The sequence below is a fragment of the Caloenas nicobarica genome, chromosome 1 (assembly GCF_036013445.1).
Source record: "Caloenas nicobarica isolate bCalNic1 chromosome 1, bCalNic1.hap1, whole genome shotgun sequence".
Lineage (NCBI taxonomy): Eukaryota > Metazoa > Chordata > Aves > Columbiformes > Columbidae > Caloenas > Caloenas nicobarica.
Genome location: NC_088245.1, coordinates 182,257,183 through 182,278,045, shown reverse-complemented (window position 1 = coordinate 182,278,045; position 20,863 = coordinate 182,257,183). Strand labels below are relative to the sequence as shown.

Below are 20,863 nucleotides of genomic sequence, written 5' to 3'. Positions count from 1 at the left end.
CAATTCATTGAAGAGAAGGGTATAGATGTCAGAAGTCACCCATTGATTCAGAAAAATGTAGATATTCTTGAAAGCTACTGGTGAAAACCAGATAATATTTGAAACACTTGACCAAGGTTTCTGCAGTATCTAGCGTAGGGCAGGTAAAAGAGCAGGTCATGAGTGAACAAGATCGCTTGGTGCCAGTTTGTTGGTTGTGCTGTGCAGTGAGAAGGGAAGAACACAGAAAATGCATTATTCATCATCATAAATGTTCTAAAATAACTACTTAGGTAAGGTTTTCATTATGTAGTGCACACACAAATCTGGACATGTTTTCCTCTTGTTATCAAAAAGAAAACACACTAGAAAATGGACTGAGATGAGGCCCTGCACACTGAGTACTGTGTAGCTTTACAGGTTTTTAAACTTAACTGTGATATACATTTTTATAGGTCTGTGGCCTTTTTTTTTTTTTCCAATATGATGTTTACTTTGTCTCAATTTTGCATTTACATTACATGTGAACAGTGAAATGTTTATCCTATTTAGATATAAGTTGTGGTCAATGAGGCAGTGTCTAGTTGGAGGCCTGTATCTAGTGGAGTGCCTCAAGGGTCAGTACTGGGACCGGTACTATTCAATATATTAATCAGTGACTTGGATGAGGAACTAGAGTGCACTGTCAGCAAGTTTGCTGATGACACCAAGCTGGGAGAGGTGGCTGACACGCCAGAGGGCTGTGCTGCCATCCAGCGAGACCTGGACAGGCCAGAGAGTTGGGCAGAGAAAAATTTAATGAAATAGAACGAGGGCAAGTGTCTTGCATCTGGGCAGGAACAACCCCAGGTTCCAGTATAAGTTGGGGAATGACCTATTAGAGAGCAGTGTAGGGGAAAGGGCCCTGGGGGTCCTGGTGGACAGCAGGATGACCATGAGCCAGAACTGGGCCCTTGTGGCCAACAAGGCCAATGGCATCCTGGGGTGTATTAGAAGGGGGGTGGTTAGTAGGTCGAGAGAGGTTCTCCTCCCCCTCTACTCTGCCCTGGTGAGACCGCATCCAGAATATTGTGTCCAGTTCTGGGCCCCTCAGTTCAAGAAGGACAGAGAACTGCTGGAGAGAGTCCAGCACAGGGCAACGAAGATGATGAAGGGAGTGGAGCATCTCCCTTATGAGGAAAGGCTGAGGGAGCTGGGGCTCTTTAGCTTGGAGCAGAGGAGACTGAGGGGTGACCTCATTAATGTTTATAAATATATAAAGGGTGAGTGTCACGAGGATGGAGCTAGGCTCTTCTTGGTGACAGCCAATGATAAGACAAGGGGCAATGGGTATAAACTAGAACACAGGAGGTTCCATTTAACTTTGAGGAGAAACTTCTTCTCAGTGAGGGTGCCAGAGCACTGGAACAGGCTGCCCAGGGAGGTTGTGGAGTCTCCTTCTCTGGAGACATTCAAAACCCGCCTGGACGCCTTCTGTGTAACCTCATCCGGGTGTTCCTGCTCCAGCAGGAGGATTGGACTGGATGATCTTTTGAGGTCCCTTCCAATCCCTGACATTCTGTGATTCTGTGATAATAGCTTTTGGGAGAAACCTTATTTTTAGTAACCTGTTTCATTTGGTAGGGAATGGACGTTGTAACCAGGGTACCACAAGCTTTAGGACGACTTCATATTATCTCATACTAACTTGTATTTTGCTAAGATGTAGTAACACAGAACTTCTAGTAGGTTCCTCATGGACAGGTTTGAAATGCAGGACATAATTTAGCTTGCTTTTCATACACTAGTACTGAAATATGTACACTACAGATTACAAAAAGGTTTGTACAAGCCTATTTCTAGCAGTGGTATTCTGTTCTAGAACAGTAACCAGCAAATTTTAGCATTACTTGTGTCACGGATATTTTATTTCAGAGATTAGATATTTATTAAATTGGGAAAATATTAAACTCCTGACTAAGGCTGATATTTGATTAAGAGTACATTACAAAACATTTATGAAAATGTTATGTTTTCTTCTGGTTAAGTTTTTATTTTGAGGCTCAAATATGTTTATTTTAAATGCTTTTATACATTTCTCTGACTTCCATTAAGTCTGGGTTTGAAGTTATTTGTACCAGCCTTGCTCACTAATGGGTGAAAAACAGTTGAAGTTAAGACTTCAGCTCCCTAAAATACTTCTTTACCTGTTCATCATCATCAATGTGTCATTCTGAGTTGGGGGGGATCTATGTCCTGCTCTCAAAGATCTAATATTTGAACAAAAACGTATGAAGAAAAAGTGAGAAGTTTAAAATAAAAATATGCTTATTCCTGTTTTTTGTCAAAAAAAAGGTTAAATAAAGCAGTTAGATGGTAAAATTCTAGGATATATAGTAATTCGGTGATTTTTAAAAAATTCTTTGTATTTTGCTCCCTTTACATCTTTTACATTATTTTCTTTAGATTTTTATTGAAGACTATCTGTGAAGACTCAGTGACTTAGATGTGTTAACATATTCAACTAAAACAGCTGTTTTTATCAATGTCAGAATCTAAATTTTGCACAATGCATATTCTGTTCAAATTATCTAAATGTACCTTTAAAATATAAGCTTATTGGAGTCTGCAATTATGGCTACATACATTAAGGTCTATGTTTACTGGAATCTGCCTTAATTTAAATGGGGACAGGTACATGTTTGCTATTGGAGTTTTGGGGCAAATCTAAAATCTGTTTTTTCTTTATGGGCACAGCACATTTCAGGTAGTGTTTTTCACTAAGAAAACAAGTGTTTGTGCATCTTAAGTGAATTTCTGTTTCTTCTAAAATCCATCCTGACCTTAAGTAATTTTTAGTAATAAGCAGTGTATCTTCTGCTTTTCTATATTCAATGTCAAGAATCAGAATTCTTAAATGAATTGTATAGTTGAATTTAAGAATATGTGTATTTGTGTCAGGTCTTCAAGGTTAGCAGAAAACAGTTCCAAATTTTAAAAGTACACTGTTATATGTTCCAGTGATTACGCTATCTTGTTACGTGTATCATGAAAATAATTCTTTAAAACATGAATGATGTTGTGTATTTAAATAATCTCAAGGTTGGGTGTCAAGAGGATGGGACCAGACTCTTTTCAGTGGTGCCCAACGATAGGATGAGGGGCAACAGGCACAGACTGAAGCACAGGAGGTTCCATCTGAATATGAGGAGGAACTTCTTTACTTTGAGGGTGCCAGAGCCCTGGAACAGGCTGCCCAGAGAGGTTGTGGAGTCTCCTTCTCTAGAGACATTCAGAACCCACCTGGACACATTCCTGTGTGATCTGCTCTGGTGAACCTGCTTTAGCAGGTGGGTTGGACTAGATGATCTTTCGAGGTCGCTTCCAGCCCCATCTCTTCTGTGATTCTGTAATTATCTCCTGCTTGTTTGTTTAATTCAGGTTTTGTGTCAGTAACTTCATTCTGACTTGAAGCAATGTTCCTCCTTTATTCTGGAAACTAAAAAAAGATGACTTGAGCACTTGTCTAAGTTGAGCAAAGTTACTGTTATAATTATTTATTTCAGAAGTATTTAATTATATGCTGTAACTTAACAGGTATTCAGTAAAATAAATTTGCGGGTCTTTGTTTCTTCACAGAAATTTCCAACTGAAGGACTGGCAAATGTCGTTCGAAATGTATTTGACTTTGATTCCTACAACAATGAAATGCGTGAAATTTTAATCAGCACTTTGCACAAACATGGGATACCTATTGGAGCAAAACCGACCAATGTACAGCTGGCCAAGGAGTAAGAATAACTTAACATATATTTTAAGAAGATGGGTCTCTTCTGATCACTTTATTATAGTGTGTTATCTTGCTGCTAACTGATCTAAAACCAGCCTGGAATACTTGAAGTCAATCCTCCTCTGGTTCAAATTTATATTCCTCCAAATAAGTAACATCAGTATAAATTACTTTTACGATAGAGTATTTGCTTATTACTAATATCTAATTTTTAATGTCCATGTACATATTGATAGTTTGTATGATAAACAAATATGTATTAATAAAGGGAAATACTTGTTTCTTCTTCTGTGTTTTTAATTGCCTTGCAACACGTTTCTGTCCTGTTATTTATCACCTAAATCGGTCATAGTGGGATTTTGACTTTGATACTCACAAAAGGCTCTGCAAAAACACTCCTGCAGAATAGGGCAGTGCATGTAGTCGCTGAGAGCCATTTTTGTATGTGTCTGTATGTCAGTATTATTCTTTAATTATGTTAACGGTTGACATATTACACCATATACTTTTTCAGAGTTTAGAATCAAAATAGCTTTTTTTAAGACTAAACTGAATTTTGAAACAGATTTGACTCATTCTTCTGCTATTCACAGACAACAGGCTTTTGAAAACCATTAGAAAACCTGCTTTGGCTTCAACTCTAATACTCCGTTTATTTATGGAGAAACAAATATTTCCCTTTCATGAAGAACACTTTATGGATATATGGAAATCGAGTTTTTATATTTGCTAAAGAGGGACTGATTCTTATGACATGATGTCTTGATATTAGGTGTCCATGTGTAGCTTTCTCCTGCTGGAGCACTGCAGTTATCAATTAAAAGAAGACTGGCAGTGTAGTGACTGTGGTGAACCTTTTCATTTTGATGGCAGAAGAATCACAATGCCTAGAGAACCAATATTTGAGCAACTGCAGTTTCTGTCAAATTGACAATATATGCTTGAAACTCTTGCTGTAGTTTCTTTGCTAAAAATCACTTGGTAATTTCTGTTTTAAAGAATTATAACGTTTGTCATAGTTTTTTGAGAAATTTGCACTTTATATAATTTTTAGAAGTATTAAATGTGGGTTTACATGGGTAGATTGGAGAAGGCTCTTTAGTAATGAGATCATCAGAGGCTTAGGAAACATAAGAGGAAGGCTGCTGTAATTGGGGACTGTTCAGTCCAGAAGTGAGAAGATAGAAGGAAGATCTGATCATTTTGAATTAGAGATAATCACCTGATCATTTTGAATCCATCACTGCGGTTTTATAGGACAGGTTACACTAGGGATGACAGACTTACAAGACCCCCACAAGATGCTCGTCAGAAACTTATCTTGACTGGCAGCTGTGGGCACATACTCAGTACACAGAAGGCCAAGAGGAGGAGAAACTACAGGAGCAGTTCACACGCAGCTGATAAAAGCAACTTTTTCTTAGATTTCACCATTCAAGATTGGGACTAGGCTGACCATCTGGCTCTGATGATCCAGAAATCTTGGTCTCAATGTCTCACTTGCATCCACCATGGCTGGCATTTCAGGTTATCCTGCTGCTCCATTCCAAGACAGCCTTGCTGTTGGTTTTTGAGATTTAACCCTATGGAGCTTGTAAGCCACAGATGATCACCTTGCATTATAGACACATCTTTCAGGAATGGTTTCTGCATAGTTGATTCTGCCTTGGGGTAAAAGAACATCTAGATAATCTCTCCAAATCTGTTCCAGCCCATATTACAAGCTCCCATGATGGACACACTGAGGTAATTGGGTATGGTGTTTGGACCACTGCAGAAAAGGTACTTCCTGAAGCTGCTACACGTTTAGAATCTGACCTTCTCTATGTTGTTTTCCAGAGAGTGGGATAATGACCCTAATCTAGTCCATCCCATCTCCTTCAGAAAAGATGCAAGTTAATCCAAAACCTATAATCTGATTTTTATTATGATTCATGCCTGAAGACCTTCAGAGATGGAGTTCTATAACCTCCCAAAGCAAGTCAGCCTTGTTTCTAAATAACCTTGCCATTAGAAAGTTATCTCCAGACTTAACACATCCGGTTCTCTCAATCTTCCCCCTTTTTTAAGGCCTTTCATTGTTTTTATTTTTCTTTTATGCTCCCCCTCTCCACTTGATTCATGTCAATCTTTAATCATTGTGCATGAAACTGGACAAGTTAGCTACTGCTAGGGCTGAATAGAGTAGTATGAGGGTATAGGACACAGGTGTATTTCATGCAGCAGTCCTTTTTGAAAATGCAAGTATGTTTGCATTTTTTGCAATGTTTAACTCATGTCTGGTTTTCTAAACATGAACCTCCAGATCCTTTGTGCAGGACTGAGGGGCAACAGGCACAGACTGAAGCACAGGAGGTTCCATCTAAACATGAGGTGAAACTCCTTTACTTTAAGGGTGCCAGAGCACTGGAACGGGCTGCCCAGAGAGGTTGTGGAGTCTCCTTCTCTAGAGACATTCAAAACCCACTGGGACACATTCCTGTGTGATCAGCTCTGGGTGAACCTGCTTTAGCAGGTGGGTTGGACTAGATGATGTCCAGAGGTCCCTTCCAACCCGAACCATTCCATGATTCTGTGACTCTGCATATCACTTACTCCATCTTCACTTTAGGTAGTCAACTTTCTTCATGACGACACTTTTCTTACCGTGTTGTATTTTTTCAGATTAGTTCTCTAATTTGTCATGATTGCTTTCAATTTTAAGCTTGTTTTCCTACTTGCCTATAGTCTCTCGCAAGTTGGGAATCTGAAGGTTTACTAGATGTGATTTCTACAGTGTCCTAGTGACACCAGCATATCCCCACAGAGGTTCACTTCTGTGCTTCAGTCTTAATTTGCAAGACTTTGAAGACTTACTGGCTATCATAATAAATTGCTCAGTGGTTCTGTTAAGTAACGTGAAAACTAGGATAATAATCCAAACCTATTCTGCCTGACCATGTTAGTCATACCTGCAGCAAAACCATTGGTATTGGTAAGAATACAAATCCTATACAATTAAGAAGATTTGTGATACAGAAGGATTTCCAGGAGATTCTAGGACAGGAAAATCATTATACTAAAGTGTGGACTCCTTTATACAGGTACTCTCTGGCATCTTCTGGATCAAACAATTTGTGAATCTTTGTTTAATTTTAATAAGTTTTGAAGAAGTCCGTCTCACCTGTTACTTAATCAAAAAGAAAACTTAAATCAGAATTATTTAAATCTCTACTGAAACATAACTGCTATAAAAATAGGAACAAAAATGTGAGAGACATGAGCAACACACTACAATATGGGGTCTCAACATAAGAACTTTGGGGGCTGTATCCAGCTGAAATTACAGGGGAAATTTAACACATGATACCAGTGCCCATTATGGGATTTTTTTGCTTGGGCTCTGTAATATACCTTATCTTGGAAGGAAAGATTAAGTGGTGTCTAATGACCATTTAGAAAATAATTAAATTAAAATTAAATTAAAATTAAATTAATAAAATTAAATTAAAAGTAGTTGTTTTTTTTCAAGATAGAAATTAATTTGTAGATGCTAACTCATTTATTTTCAAAATTAGTATCATATATTAGACCCGTGAAATAACACTTTACTTGGGCTCGTTTTTTGGATTGGTTTTTTTTTTGCACGTAGGATGACAATTCTTCAAGGCACTGACATGTTCGGTACTGTCAGGTTATAACATCATGATATTGTCTGTATCTCCTAGCATCACCTGTTCAATAGTGTGTAATTTTTATCAGTATTGTGTGTAAAGCAGATGGCTTGTCTACGATGCTTTGCCAAGACAGTGGGTAAGATAGATTACTCATTGTATTAATTCATTATCTTTCTTCATGTGCAATTACACTTTGTTTTTCCTGTTGACATCTGTTATGTCAGATTCGTCTGAACTCCAGTCAATCTGCCATTTTAGCGCACAGTTCAGACCATTTGCAATTCCTAAGTAAAACAGCATTCAGCTCTAATTCTGGCATTTATCCTTGATGAAGTTGCCTTTCTATATTTTGCCTCCTGTCACTATCCACTTCCAGGTACTTGCTATAACTTGAATATTCATTTTATATGAACTGATTTTTTAATATATAATGTAAATATGTATACTTTAACAGCTTTAATTTTCGCTTGAGATGGGGGGTTTTTTGCCCCTAGGTAGTCTGTAGTTAATTATTGGACCTGTCTCATACCACACGTGTCTCTTGTCCATCCTGTGCATTGCACAGGGAGCAGAGGGAGGGCTCTCTACTTACCTGTCAGGGAACGGGAGGCCTCACATAAGACCGTATATGTCCACTGCTTTTATTTTTAATCAAAAAGTATTTGAATAAAGTACGAAGATCTGGTTGGTAGGAGAAGTTTCTGGTTCCAAACTATGTCTTACTTAAGTACCAACAAGTTAGGTGAGACAGAAGTCTCCTCACCTGGCTAGAGCACAGGCTGTGATTTAAGCCCTTGGATAATACGTTCTGCGCTGGCGCTGAGCTGGCTGACAAGGTCGTGTATCAAGCAGCTTTGCTGCTTGTCGTAGTTCATGTCCACAGCTGTACTTACACAATAGCCAGCTGTGGAGAATGTGTGTTAAGTGGAACTTCAGTCGTACAAGATTCGTAGCCACTTTCCACTGTCTTCTCTGAAAGCTAAAGTAATAATTTTGTAAAGTGGGTTCTACAGAGACTTTTTGAACATGGTTGTTTGGTGGTGGTTTTTTGTTTTTGTTTCTGTTTTAAATTAGCCTAAAATGAATTTAATTTCTAAAATCAAAAAGATACAAATGAAAAGAAATTGTCTTCTGTAGGTGTCAGTTTGGAAAGTTTTCCAGCAGCAGCAGCCACTACAGAATTGTCTTTTGACAATTAGACCGCTGAGCATGAAGGAAATCAGGCTAAATAGTATTTTTTTTTGTAGAATTGCCCCATCAACTGTAGGTCGTGTGCAATCACCTTTTCTGAACAAAATACCTACTTTTATAACCATTTTATGGGCAGCACTGATCTTGTAGAAAATCAGGATGTGAGATTAAGAGCAAATAAACATTAAAAAAAAAATCTAAATTTTCCTTAAGCAACAGGTTTTGACAGATCCATAGTCAAAGAACTGATCAGGAACAATTCCTTAGAACTGACTTTTAAGTCTTGGCTTTCTTACAAGATTACTGCAGCCTGTCATGTAGTGTTTCTGTTCTAGAAACTCTTTCCAGCTTTTGAGGAAAGCAAAAATCATGCATCACACTGTACACTCCATCCAGAGAGAGCAGTGGAATTTCAGAACCGTTCTTACCTAGCCACTGCACTTTTTACACCCATCAGATCTCTTCACTTCACAGATTTTTACCAGTGGTAGCATTTCTATAGTAGTCTGTCTGCCCTTTATGTAAACAGTATTTGGTTAATTAATTTGAAATACAGCACTGTGGCAGGAGAGCCTGGTGAAGCTTTTTACTAGAACTGTCACTTCAAGTTATTTTCAAAATTTGCTTGTTACTTAGAAGTCCTGGGAAAATCAAATCATTTCCCTCCTTCATTGCGTACCACATATATTCACTATAGGGGAAAACTATTAAGATGTATACACATTTTCGGTGTGGTCATGTTGTTCCAGTCCATCTGCACCCTCACTTTCTCCTGAAAATCTTCTAGGAGACACATTTCTTCAATACTCTTAGTCTTTCTTAGACCAGATTTGTATGAGAGAGCAATGAAATGGTATAAAAAAGAATTGTCGGGCCCTGGAAGTATAAAATCCCCATTAGTCTTGACAAATAACTCCACGTTAGGAATTCTGCTTTGTTTTATTCTTAAATTCTGCTCTACCTTTCTCTCCTCTTTGCTGTTCACGATGGCTTGGTCTGCTGCCACAGAGAAACTGAAAAATTCAGAAACAGGGAAGAGAACAAAACCTCAAGAATCTAGGAGGAAGGAGAAATCAGTTTTCCTGAGGGACGGGAGGAACTATTAGCAAAGCAAATCTCCAGAAAGCTGAACCAGGGTGGAAATGTTTTGTTTCTTTGGGAATGCAATCTGTAATTCTATCGCTATATAAAGCAGGGTATTTGGTTAGAGCTGGTTGTTAACATATGTTTTGTTTTAAAATTTAATGAGTATTCATGATTATTAGTGAACCCATTGATTTCTAGGATGTTGTCCATGGGAGTAATGTGTAAGGAATTAAAACCGGAGTCCAAATCCTTGTGGAAGTTGATGTTCCATTGAGCTAATGGGAACGATTGTTGTTGATTATAGGCATATCAGAGATTATGCTACTTGGAGTCACATAGCAAAAAAAAAAAGTCTTCAGTTTCTTTTTGCACACAAGACAGATTTGGCTCAGGACATAGCCAACATTTTGCCAATAAATCATTTTGAAACCCAAATGGAAGTCTGAAGTAAAATTCCAGTTCGTGGATAAACTGATGTTTAGTCTAATGACTTGACTGTTTGCCCATTTTCTGGCTGCATGAATAAATTCATCTAAGAATTGTGTATATGTTGAAACGGTACATCCTGAATGTCTTTTCCTAATGATGTTGTATGTTGTAATCTACAATATATTATATTTGCTTTTTTGTAGTTTGGTTGGTTGGTTAGTTTTTGAGTGTGGCTTAATTTCTCTTCTTAATTTGGGAAGAATCTGCCTAGACTAGCTAGATGCAAAGAAAGGAAAAATGCAAACTGAAGTGAGGCAGAATTCAAAAGAAATCACTTTCCAAACACTGGTATCTATCGATATTCTTAACTAGGCAACAAACAGGCAATGAAGAGTCTACTGGTTATTTGAATAAGAGAGGCACTTAATGAGATGCACTTTCTTCATTCCATGCGCCAATGGCATATTGCAGGCAGCTGGATATTTGTATATCCAGCAATTGTGAGCAGCAATGATCTATAGCATCCAAACCATTTTCTATTTGCAAAAAGTGGTTTTGACCACCTGACTGCCTTGAGAGATGGTCCCAACGCAGAATGGCGATGGAGGCTGAGTGACGCTCTGCCTGCGAGTCCTGGCTTCTCCTGGTTGCTTGAGGTTTGGTGTCAATATACCAGTCAGAATTGTTAATGCAGCTTTCCTGCATGAGCTGCAAAGATTACAGGATGTTAGTGTTCATTCCCTGACTTTTCCTTGGAGTTCTCAGTGGAAAAAATAAAATTAAAATTCCCTAAGATTCATATATAGTCCCACTGAGGGTTTTTTTGATTTGGGATCACTTCTTATTCTGAAAAAAATAGCAAGAAGAAATTAAACAAACCTCAAATATCTAGAAGGGCCAGGTTGGTTGGTGGGGAGAGGGGAAATGATTGTAACAGTAGGAACGAGCATCATCAGACAGGACAGAAGAGGCCAAGCACAGACAAACAGTCTAAGAGAACTTCCTTAAAATAGACTTTGGAAATATTTATAGAAACTGGGAGAAGGAATGTCTTCTGTTCTCTTGCCAAGTCCTGTAGCTGTACAATAATGTGCAGCAACGTGTAACACAGAATGTAGTTCTGATAGGAGGTCTCTTTAGCAGCAACTGATCCCAAATAAAGGAAACTAAAAGTGGTGAGTTTGTTAGCTTGAAGGTATTCTTGCCAATTAACAAAGTCAGAGTGCTTTCAGTGCTTGCAAATCGCTTCCGAGGAAAGAAATAAAAATCGTGTTGTCCTTATTTTGCTGTCAAGCTACTTTGTCATATACCAGCGTTTTCTTTTCTATATAAATGAGCTTTGCTTTGACCCATAGATTTCTTCCCTAAATAAAAGGTACAGAAATGAAGAGATCAGACCAAGGCAAGCAGCTGTGGCTTTCAAAGGCAGTGGGATATTTTCATGTCTGTATCCCTTTGCCTTGGTTCATGTGAGCAGTGGCAAAATATAATAATTAGTAAATAGTTGGTTGAACTGTAATTGCCTGGTTAATTTGCCACAGTGTTTATTGTGCTTATTCTGCTGCTTTTTTAGATGAGTATGTCACTGACAGGAGTTACTTTAAGTGATACTATCACACCCTGCCTGATCTGAATAAAGCAAAGCAAGAGACGGTTTGGATATACTTTATTACATGTCTCAAATAATTCAGACTGTTAAAGTTTTACTTCAGATGCCATATTACATGAATTACTTCTTTTATTATGCTGTTTAGCTTGTGATTGTGTTAGTATTCCAGAAGGCTACAATTTTTGTGATTTAAAACGTGTAAGAAATGAAATATTTTAGCGAGGAAGCATTTTCTACAAGAGAATCTTCAGACGTATTTTTGGAAAAATGCAGTTGTTTAAATGATTTATTCCATATCATTTGCTGGTTAACGAATGTAAATTGTTTCTGAATTGTTTGACAGACTGCCATTACCAGATCGTAAATTTATGGGCTACTGGAAGGTCAATCAGCCGGGGAATGCACAACAGAAACTGCTGTGTCCAACAGAAACTAAAAAAATAAATGTAAAGGTTTGTCCTTTAATTTAGTTAAAATTCATATAGTACTGGTTTCTTGTATTGGGATGCAAAGAATCTAAAATGTGATTAATTTCTTCAGGAAAAAGAATATATACAAAGCTTGCTCCTCGTTACCTGTTCTCAGGTGTTTTATACTGACTAGAAAAATGAACATTTTTGTATACCTACCGCTCACAACATACGGTGCATTTTAAAATCAGTAAGTTTGGCCAGAAGTTCTTGAAAACAGGTTTTTATGAGGATATGGAAAATATCATATTTGAAAGAACTTTGTAACTGTTTTGGATGCTTGTAGGTGGCTGGTTTCAGGACCCAGATCTCAATTTTTGGCTGAGGTCAGAGAGCAAAAAGAAAGCTAGTGTCTGTTTCTGTTTTACCTGCAGCTGTATTCTTATGGGTCTTTGGCACTGCCAAGTTTGAATCTGAACCTTTGGTACAATTTGACCTGCAGCCAAAGCTTCTAAGTCCTTCTTAGCTTTGAGTTCTTGGCTTAATTTCAGTAATTATTACTACAGTGAATAAGGAAAGAGCTGAACTACTAATGTGATGTACGGGTGAGATTTAAACTTCATGTAATAAGAAATTGCCATTCAACATCTTTGAAACAAAAATATTCTGATGTTTTCCTTATAAGGATTGTGTTTTATCAGTACATGATACCTTCTTCGTGCCACTAAGCAATAATGGTTCCAAACCAATAAAAGACTAAAGAGGAAGGGCACGATGTTTTTTATAAAGAAAATGGCAGGATGGACATTCAGAGAGCTTGCAGGAAACCATTTCCTTTTCCCTTTTGTCTGTTTAGTAATTGATCTGTATTTCTATTAGTAATAGTGTTAAGTCTTGAAGACTTGTAGATTTTCATAAAGAATGGTGAATGGAATATTTTAGCAAACCCTCATTGATATCATTTGTTTTAGGGCCCTGTGTACTTAAATATTCAAGGATTTCCACTGGAACGACAGGAAGCCAGGTCCCTCAGTTTCACAGAAGAACTCGCTTTTTGGACACTGCCTTTGGGTGAAGTTAACTTCGTTTGTGATGTCACAGTAACAAAAGGTACTAACTTCTATAATTATCCCAAATATTATGAACATGTGAAATATCCTGGAGATGAGGAAGGACTGGGCTGTTGACTTCACAAGTGCTTGTCCATAGCCAGTGGTAGAATGTAAAAGGGCAATATAAGGGATTATTAGTAACACTTCAGTGCATTTACAGTAGTGCTTCTTTCTAGGTGTGTTTGCAATGGAATACAGGAATAATACCAGGAATTGGAATATGGAAATGGAGCATATGGAGTATGGGAATGGAGTATAGGAATAATAATTAATCTTTTTCCAGTTTTTTTTTTTTTGAACAGTAGTCGAAATACAAAAATAATCAGCCACTGAAGTTGGAGCATAATCTCACTGAGTCATTGTGGTCTTTGTAAGGGTATGCATCTTTCTCAAACTAAGAGAAGGATATGTAGTTAAAGTAGAACACAGCCACAATTTGCAAGTCTGTTTAGTTTGTATGTTCAACACTGTAGTACTTCACAAAAACAATGCTTTGACTTTTCCTCTCTCAATTCAGTTTTAATACAAATCTTTTAACTTGCAGAGTGCTGTGCTTTTTTCCCATGTGCTTATACTGATAAAAATTCTTTCTCACTGGATCAAGGCTGCCTTAGTTACCTATACTATTTATGTCCCAAAGTGAATTGCATCAGTGGGAATGTTCATAAACTTTTTTAGGGTTCATCATTAAACATGTCTAAACTTTATTGTGTATTATAAACTGATCGCTGATGATCAATACTGGAATGCTGCTTTTTCTGCTTGTAGCCTTAGTTTCAAATACATTAACAGACTTTTATGGCAGCAAAACAGAAATTAGATGGCTTTGTATCGATTTCAAGAGTCGTCTGAAATCAGTCAGGAAGATGCTATATGTGAAAGGTTCCATACGAAGTTTGCATTCATCCTGTGTTTAATTAAATATGTGAATTGAAAAGGAGAATGGGAGAGAGAAGGAGAGAGAAGCAAGATTATAAACAAACAAAACCATCTGGACAGATTTTGTGTATACTAGCAGCTGGCAGGTGCTGCACTCGTGTCTACACAAATGTGCCTTGGACTACTTGTTTAAAGAGTTAATAGTGTTGTGGTAAGATTCTGCCTGTTAACATTTAGTTAGTATCAAGAGGCCATTTCTCTCATCTCCCTCTGTCAACAGTGATAGTTTTTCTGTACATTTTGCTATATCATCTGCTGAGTTTATGACATATATAATTCCAAAAGAGTAATGCCTGATGTCAGTAGCCTTTCATTTACTTGATTTTCTTATTTCAGAAGAGGAGGCTGAAAATGTTCTTTATGTTACTACGTGCAATCCCGTTTCCTTGTACTTCATGAACATTTCCAGTAAAAGTGGATACTTTGTGGATCTTTATGACCTCTTCCCAAGAACAGTTGGAAACGTCTGGCAACCTTTTGTGACTGTGGCACCACTGGGAAATCCACTCAAAGGTCAAGTGGTTCTACACGAAGAGGAGGTAAAAAAAAAATTGAATACAACTAAATGTTTAGTGATGAGCAAAGTAACATCGTAAGGGTAGAATCTCTGAGGAGTCTACCTCTTTAGACTGAAATAGCCTGGATAAACCTACACCCTGCTGGATATTCTCTTTTTCACTATACTTGAAGCTTGGGAGTTGTCTTCAGCTTTAGTGTTTAGGTGGAGATTTTCCACTTGCACTTTTTAGCTGGACAATGTCCTTTTGCGTTATTGAAGCTGAGTTCTACCTGCTTATCTTATTTCTCTTACTGATAGGAGGAGATTAACCTACATGGGAGAAAGGGAGACAATGAGTTGAGTTCAGGAGTTGCAGTCAAGCAGCAAATGTTTGCAAAGTACTAAGGAAGCTCTTTTATGCTGTGAACTTAAGTTCTATTCTGAGCTTGTCCCCTTTTTACTTTTCAAATAGTATATGAAAGAGACCATTTCTGAGTCACAAAGTAAAATGTTGCTTGTATTTGCTTCATGCCACTATTGTTTGTTTTGTGAATCCTGATATTCCTCATTCTGTAACATCTAAAGTACCAAGACTAGAAAGAGGACTGTGAGCCTTGACATCTACTGTGTCAGCAATGCAAATTTAGAACCGCTGACGACTTCCACGTTGGTTTGCCTCCAATCCTTTTTTTAAAGTCAAGTATTGCATACCTTCCACATACATTCAGCTTTCTATTACTGTCAGTGAACTGATTGGAACATTTCCAATTCAAAACTTCTTTACCCAGCAGTGATAGGAGATAGCAGTTGATACAGTGCTGCTTCTGTTCATTTTTCAATATTAATAATAGTTTATTATGTTACCTACCAGTCATAATGGTTGGCATGGGCATTTAATCTTGTCAGTATGTTTGGTTGGTTTTTCCTTTTCCTTTTGTTGTTCGATGTTTCTTCTGCCCATTTTTTGATAGCTGAGAGACTCTGATCTAGAAGAACCTTTCCTACATTGAGTTAGGGCATTCAGTAGTTTTCAGTCATTTCATTACTAGTGTCTCTGTGTTAGTGCTGCTCCAGGAATGTTCGTCAAGCGTTGACACCACTTTCCGGTCTCAAACACTACAGTTAAGCTTGATACCTTATGAGAAACACAATTCTTCCACTTTTGGTGGAACCACCTGTGCTTTCTTTAGCTTTGCCTTGGACACTTTCCAATGCCAACTAGAGAAAATATGATTCTGAAGTTACCTGCCTATGGTGGTTGCCTGTGTAGTTGTCTTAAACAGCTACAGAAGGTACCATTCGGGGTATTTTTAGATGCACATAACACACTTGTTCATTTCTAAACAATCCTTGGCCTTTTTTGGTGAAGTCAGTGCAGGAAACTAAAACAGATGGCAACCTATCTCATGTCTAAGAATGTTTAGACTGTCTCACACCTTTTAACATAAAGCCCAGCAGTATTCTTTGCTAAGTCTCTGAATTTCCAACCATGAAACTATTTATAGTTATCCTGCTAATTTTGCTTTTAACCAAATCACAACAGCATTTGGTGTCAGCAATGAAGTTTTTATCAAAGGTTCATCTGTGAAGCTTTAGGTAGTTAACTCTGTGACTGGTTTTGCCTGTCCTTGTGGAATATGTTTTTCAGTCACAGTATGAATTAAACTCTGAAGTAAAGTTTTTTCTGTGGAGGGACTGTGGTAGCTCAGTGCCTGTTTCCAGATGACTTCAGTTGAGCTGCAACCTCATGTTTTTCCCCGACAAAGCTGAGCTATTTGACAGTTTCAGTCTTGCCTTTCTTAGCAAGTGCTACAGGTGAACAAATCCTTTCTGAAAATAAGCCTGTTTTACGCTGCTGGAAAATAATACAGAATTACAACATTCTGAATGCTTTGCATTGTCTTAGGACTTTTTACATACTGTTAACATTAAGACAGATCTTACTCGTTGAGTGCGAAAATATGTTTCATTAAACTACAAACTCAGTTGCAAAAAATCATTGTATACTTAGGACTCCATTCAAAAGTAATTTTAGACTTCTTGGGGAACTTAAGTAAGCATCTTGCACAGAAAAAAATATTAAAAAGGGTTCTCTGTTGTATTGCATGTTTGTATCCATGGACTACATTAGTAATTTATTTGGGATTAGTTTTTAAATGAGGCACCGAAGCACAGGGCAGACAAATGCTGCTGTTGCAATCTTCACAGCCACTGCTTTCCTTCCTTACGTTATGGCTTATGTCTTAGGATCTCTACATTTATGCTTGCCACTGAATCAAAAGAAGGATTCTCAGTGGTTCAATTTTTCCATATAGAGCTTAGGTTTTATTCCCAACTCTTGCTGCGGTGGAGCCATGGAAAAATCAGGTGCTCTCTTTGTGCACCTGTGAAATGAGGTAGATATTGCTGTGTATGATATTAAATGCATAATTACTGATGTTAGCAGGTACGCATATAGTCTAAGCTAATCATCCAAGTACCTTCTGTATCTGTTGGGAGGATAAAGGTGATGTGCAAGAGCAACTCATCCCAGCTAAGGCAGAGCATGGTCAATCGCCCTCTCTGGGGGTGCCTCTCTCTTTCCACTGGCAACAGAAGGAGCCTTGACATATAGGGAAGATGCCTACCTTCAGGACTACTAAGGTCACTGGCAGCTGTAAGCTCAGAATTTGCAGCATTCTTATGTTAAGATAAGTAGATTAGTGGCACATCTGTATTTTGGGCAAGGTTCCAAGGGTTAGCTACTTGTGCTAAGGGTGCATCAAACAGATCTTGAAGGAAAACAAGTAATGTGAATGATGTATGTGATGCTTTAGAGTTTCATCTACATGTACTTGCAAAAGACCAATATTTGTAGAATTAAGTTGCATTTATTAAATAAAAAAGTCCACTTGACAGCTGATATTTCATAAATAATGCCAAAACCTAAAGATTTTTCTCAGTTTTTTGTTTTAATAAAGGTCTTTGAAGATGCATGTTTCTGACTAAATTATAAAAAAGAAACATTTTAAACAGATGATAACCTTACTGGAAAGGATGAGGTGATGATATTGTGGCTCTTCAAATAAGGTTGCATGATTTATTTCCCAGACAACATCTATCTGGTTTCATCAGAGCCCTCCAGTGAAATAAAACGAAAAATCACCATTCATTCCCGTCCTTCAAAGTAAAATTTTACTAAAACGAAACTCCTTGGGGATTTAACTTAATAGGACAAATCAGAGATTCATCTACTTTTAAGCCACCTTTACATCTTCTTGGAAGAAAGGGTAGATGATTCTGTTCCTCGCAGTGGCCAGAATCTTTTTGTTCAGACTTTGGAAAGACTCTTCAGAAATCTGAAGCCTTTTTCTCGTAAGATGGGAGTTGCGAGTTGCATTCATCTTTTCAAAGCAGCGGTACCTCTGCCCTCTCCTCCCTACCAGTACTTCAGGGCGTACCCCTGTTTCCTATAAAGCTTCGTGCCTGCCTATATCGCTTTTCTTTTTCTTTTTGCACCTACTGCTTTTACAGCTCAGAAAAGCAAATACAGACTGTAAAGAATTTTGATAACTTTATGCATGAGTAAATATAGGATTATAGGAGGAAAACGCACATGGTGAATTGATTTGCATATTAATTAACTGCATGCATCTGTTTTTTTTCTTACAAGCGCTTTGCTCTGTTGAAAAGGCTGGATGGACAGAATAACCTACAGTCTGCCTGAGGGAGGGAGCTCGGTGAGGTTTGCCCAGGCAGTGTCCCCCCAGCATCCTTTAACTCAACGTTTGTCTGTCTCGATCAGGAGGTGGCGTGGGAAGGGAGGGAACTGCTGGACCCTGTCCCACCTGCAGCTGGAGCTCCCTGTCAAAGCTCTCCCATAGCAAGGGAGAGAGGGACTCTGTGGCACAGAAGGTGACGCAGAGATCCACCTCACTCGCTCCATGTGGGAGATAGCAAACATCCTTTGAAATAAGACATTTTTTTAACACTTTGAGATCTGGCCTGAAGCACAAGTAGGGACCTGCGTATGGAAGGAGCTGCAACGTACTAGTAGTAATGTCTGAAACCTCTAGTCCCCATAATATTCTGATATATGCGTCCAGGAGGAAGGTTGTATTTTCCTCAAAAACTAGTTCATGTTATTAAATTATCTTCTCTTTTGGATATTATGTAAGACTTTCCTTTTCTATAAGCACAAACCTTATATCTCTATTTACTGTTCTCAGTTCACTGAAATCAGTCATTCCCAATGACAGGATAAGGGGCAACAGGCACAGACTGAAGCACAGGAGGTTCCATCTGAATATGAGGAGGAACATCTTTACTTTGAGGGTGCCAGAGCACTGGAACAGGCTGCCCAGAGACGTTGTGGAGTCTCCTTCTCTGGAGACATTCAAAACCTGCCTGGACACATTCCTGTGTGATCTGCTCTGGTGAACCTGCTTTAGCAGGTGGGTTGGACTAGGTGATGTCCAGAGGTCCCTTCCAACCCCAACCATTCTGTGATTCTGTGATAAGCACACCTTATAGAAAAGGGAAGCTGTGCTTATATAGAAAGGTGTACACCTTCTATAGAAAAGGTGAAGACTGTCCTTTTCTAGAAGTCCAAACCTTATATCTCTGTTCACTGCTCTCAGTTTGCTGAAATCTCTAGTATTAATACAGTCAAGTCTCCCAAATTGTCTGAAAGACACCACTTACATTGATTGGAACACCAGTCATCTACTTACAAAGTGTCCCTGCTTCTGAAGGCACAGAGGTTTGAGCGCCAAACCATATAGTTCTTGCACAGACTTTTTTCACTTGAACCTAATGAACAATGTGCTGTGTCTGTATCTGTGCCTAACAGTTAGTGTCAGGACTCTTACATGTGCATCACTCAAGGGGTCATTGGGTGGCACTAATAGAACAGGTGCTTGTGGGACAGGAGGCAAGATGAGGAGTGTACAGAGGGGTTAGCGTACCAGGCTAAGAATCAACTTCATCTGAAGCTGACAGCTAAGAAGAGTCTTGTGTTTGCGAGCTTGCTTGCTCGGGCTACAAGCATTGAGGGCAGCAGAGAATGGAACTGAGAGTGAGTACAGGGAGAAGTGATCAATGACAGAACCCAAGGGAATGGCAGGAAGATGTGCCAGGGGAGGTTCAGGTTGGACATCAGGAAAAGGTTCTTCCCCCAGAGGGTGGTGGACACTGGAACAGGCTCCCCAGGGAGGTGTCACAGCCCCAAGCCTGACAGTGTTCAAGAAGAGACTGGACAACACCCTCAGACACATGGTGTGAACTGCGGGGTTGTCCTGTGCAGGGACAGGAGTTGGACTGAATGATCCTTGTGGGTCCCTTCCAACTCAGAACATTCTGTGATTCCGTAAGAATACAACAGGGTTAAACTGTATTGTTTGTGCTGTCCGGCTCAGAAATTGGAGTGTATTCCTTCCCCTAACTCTCCTCTCTGTCTGCGAGACCATAAGGAACAGCTTCCCATACCAGCAAAGTGAAATCACATCCCTGTTGGGTTTAAGGACTTTTAAGAGGAAAATGCTAGCTAAAATAAAAACAGCAGTAAGGAAAGGGAAACTTTGCAGTAACTAAAAATAAAGGCACACCACTTCACAAGATTGGTTATTGCATCTGTCCAGAGTTTGGAATTCCAGACATGGGGGTCAGGAGGTCGCCCAAAGGTTACTTTTCTCCCAGTCAAGAACAAACACAGCGGAATTGCACACCAGTGTCTTTTCCCAGCCCACTTGACGAGTTGCCAAAGCTGCTCTTGGATGTGTTTGCAAGTGACGCAAAAATCTATTCTTAAACCCAGAATATACATCAATCACTTAGCACAGAAGGAAACCATTAACATCAAAAGGGGTGGAGTAGAGAGGCTTTTTATATTACCAACTGCTCTCATAAATTTAACGCTAAGTGGTAGCACGTAATTGATTCATATGTGTTCTTTATCTCACGTGGAAGGCTGATGCATTGCTTTGCTTCAGCAGTGGCAGAATTATATAAATAAAATATGGCAGAAAACCAAAATCCAAAGCAAATGCCCTGGGTTTTTGTTTGTGATTTTTTTTTCCTTTTTCCTGAACCACATTTCTATAATTTTGGTTTGTAATACATAAGCAAACTTCTTTTTTTAGAGGTATTGAACTCCAGCTGAAATTCCCAAATGCTCCAAATAACATGGTAATATTTTAAATGCTTT

At 38.6% G+C, this 20,863-nt stretch overlaps 1 protein-coding gene across 2 annotated transcripts in view; it reads left to right on the top strand.

Moving 5' to 3' along the window:
* The window catches only part of VWA8 (von Willebrand factor A domain containing 8), a 194,707-nt gene that overhangs the window by 110,276 nt on the left and 63,568 nt on the right, over positions 1–20,863 (top strand). For both annotated transcript variants that reach the window (XM_065630544.1, XM_065630535.1), the window contains exons 26-29: positions 3,598–3,749; positions 12,063–12,171; positions 13,101–13,239; positions 14,517–14,719. In XM_065630544.1, coding sequence (XP_065486616.1) covers positions 3,598–3,749; positions 12,063–12,171; positions 13,101–13,239; positions 14,517–14,719 — 603 coding nt within the window. The remainder of the gene's footprint in view (positions 1–3,597; positions 3,750–12,062; positions 12,172–13,100; positions 13,240–14,516; positions 14,720–20,863) is intronic.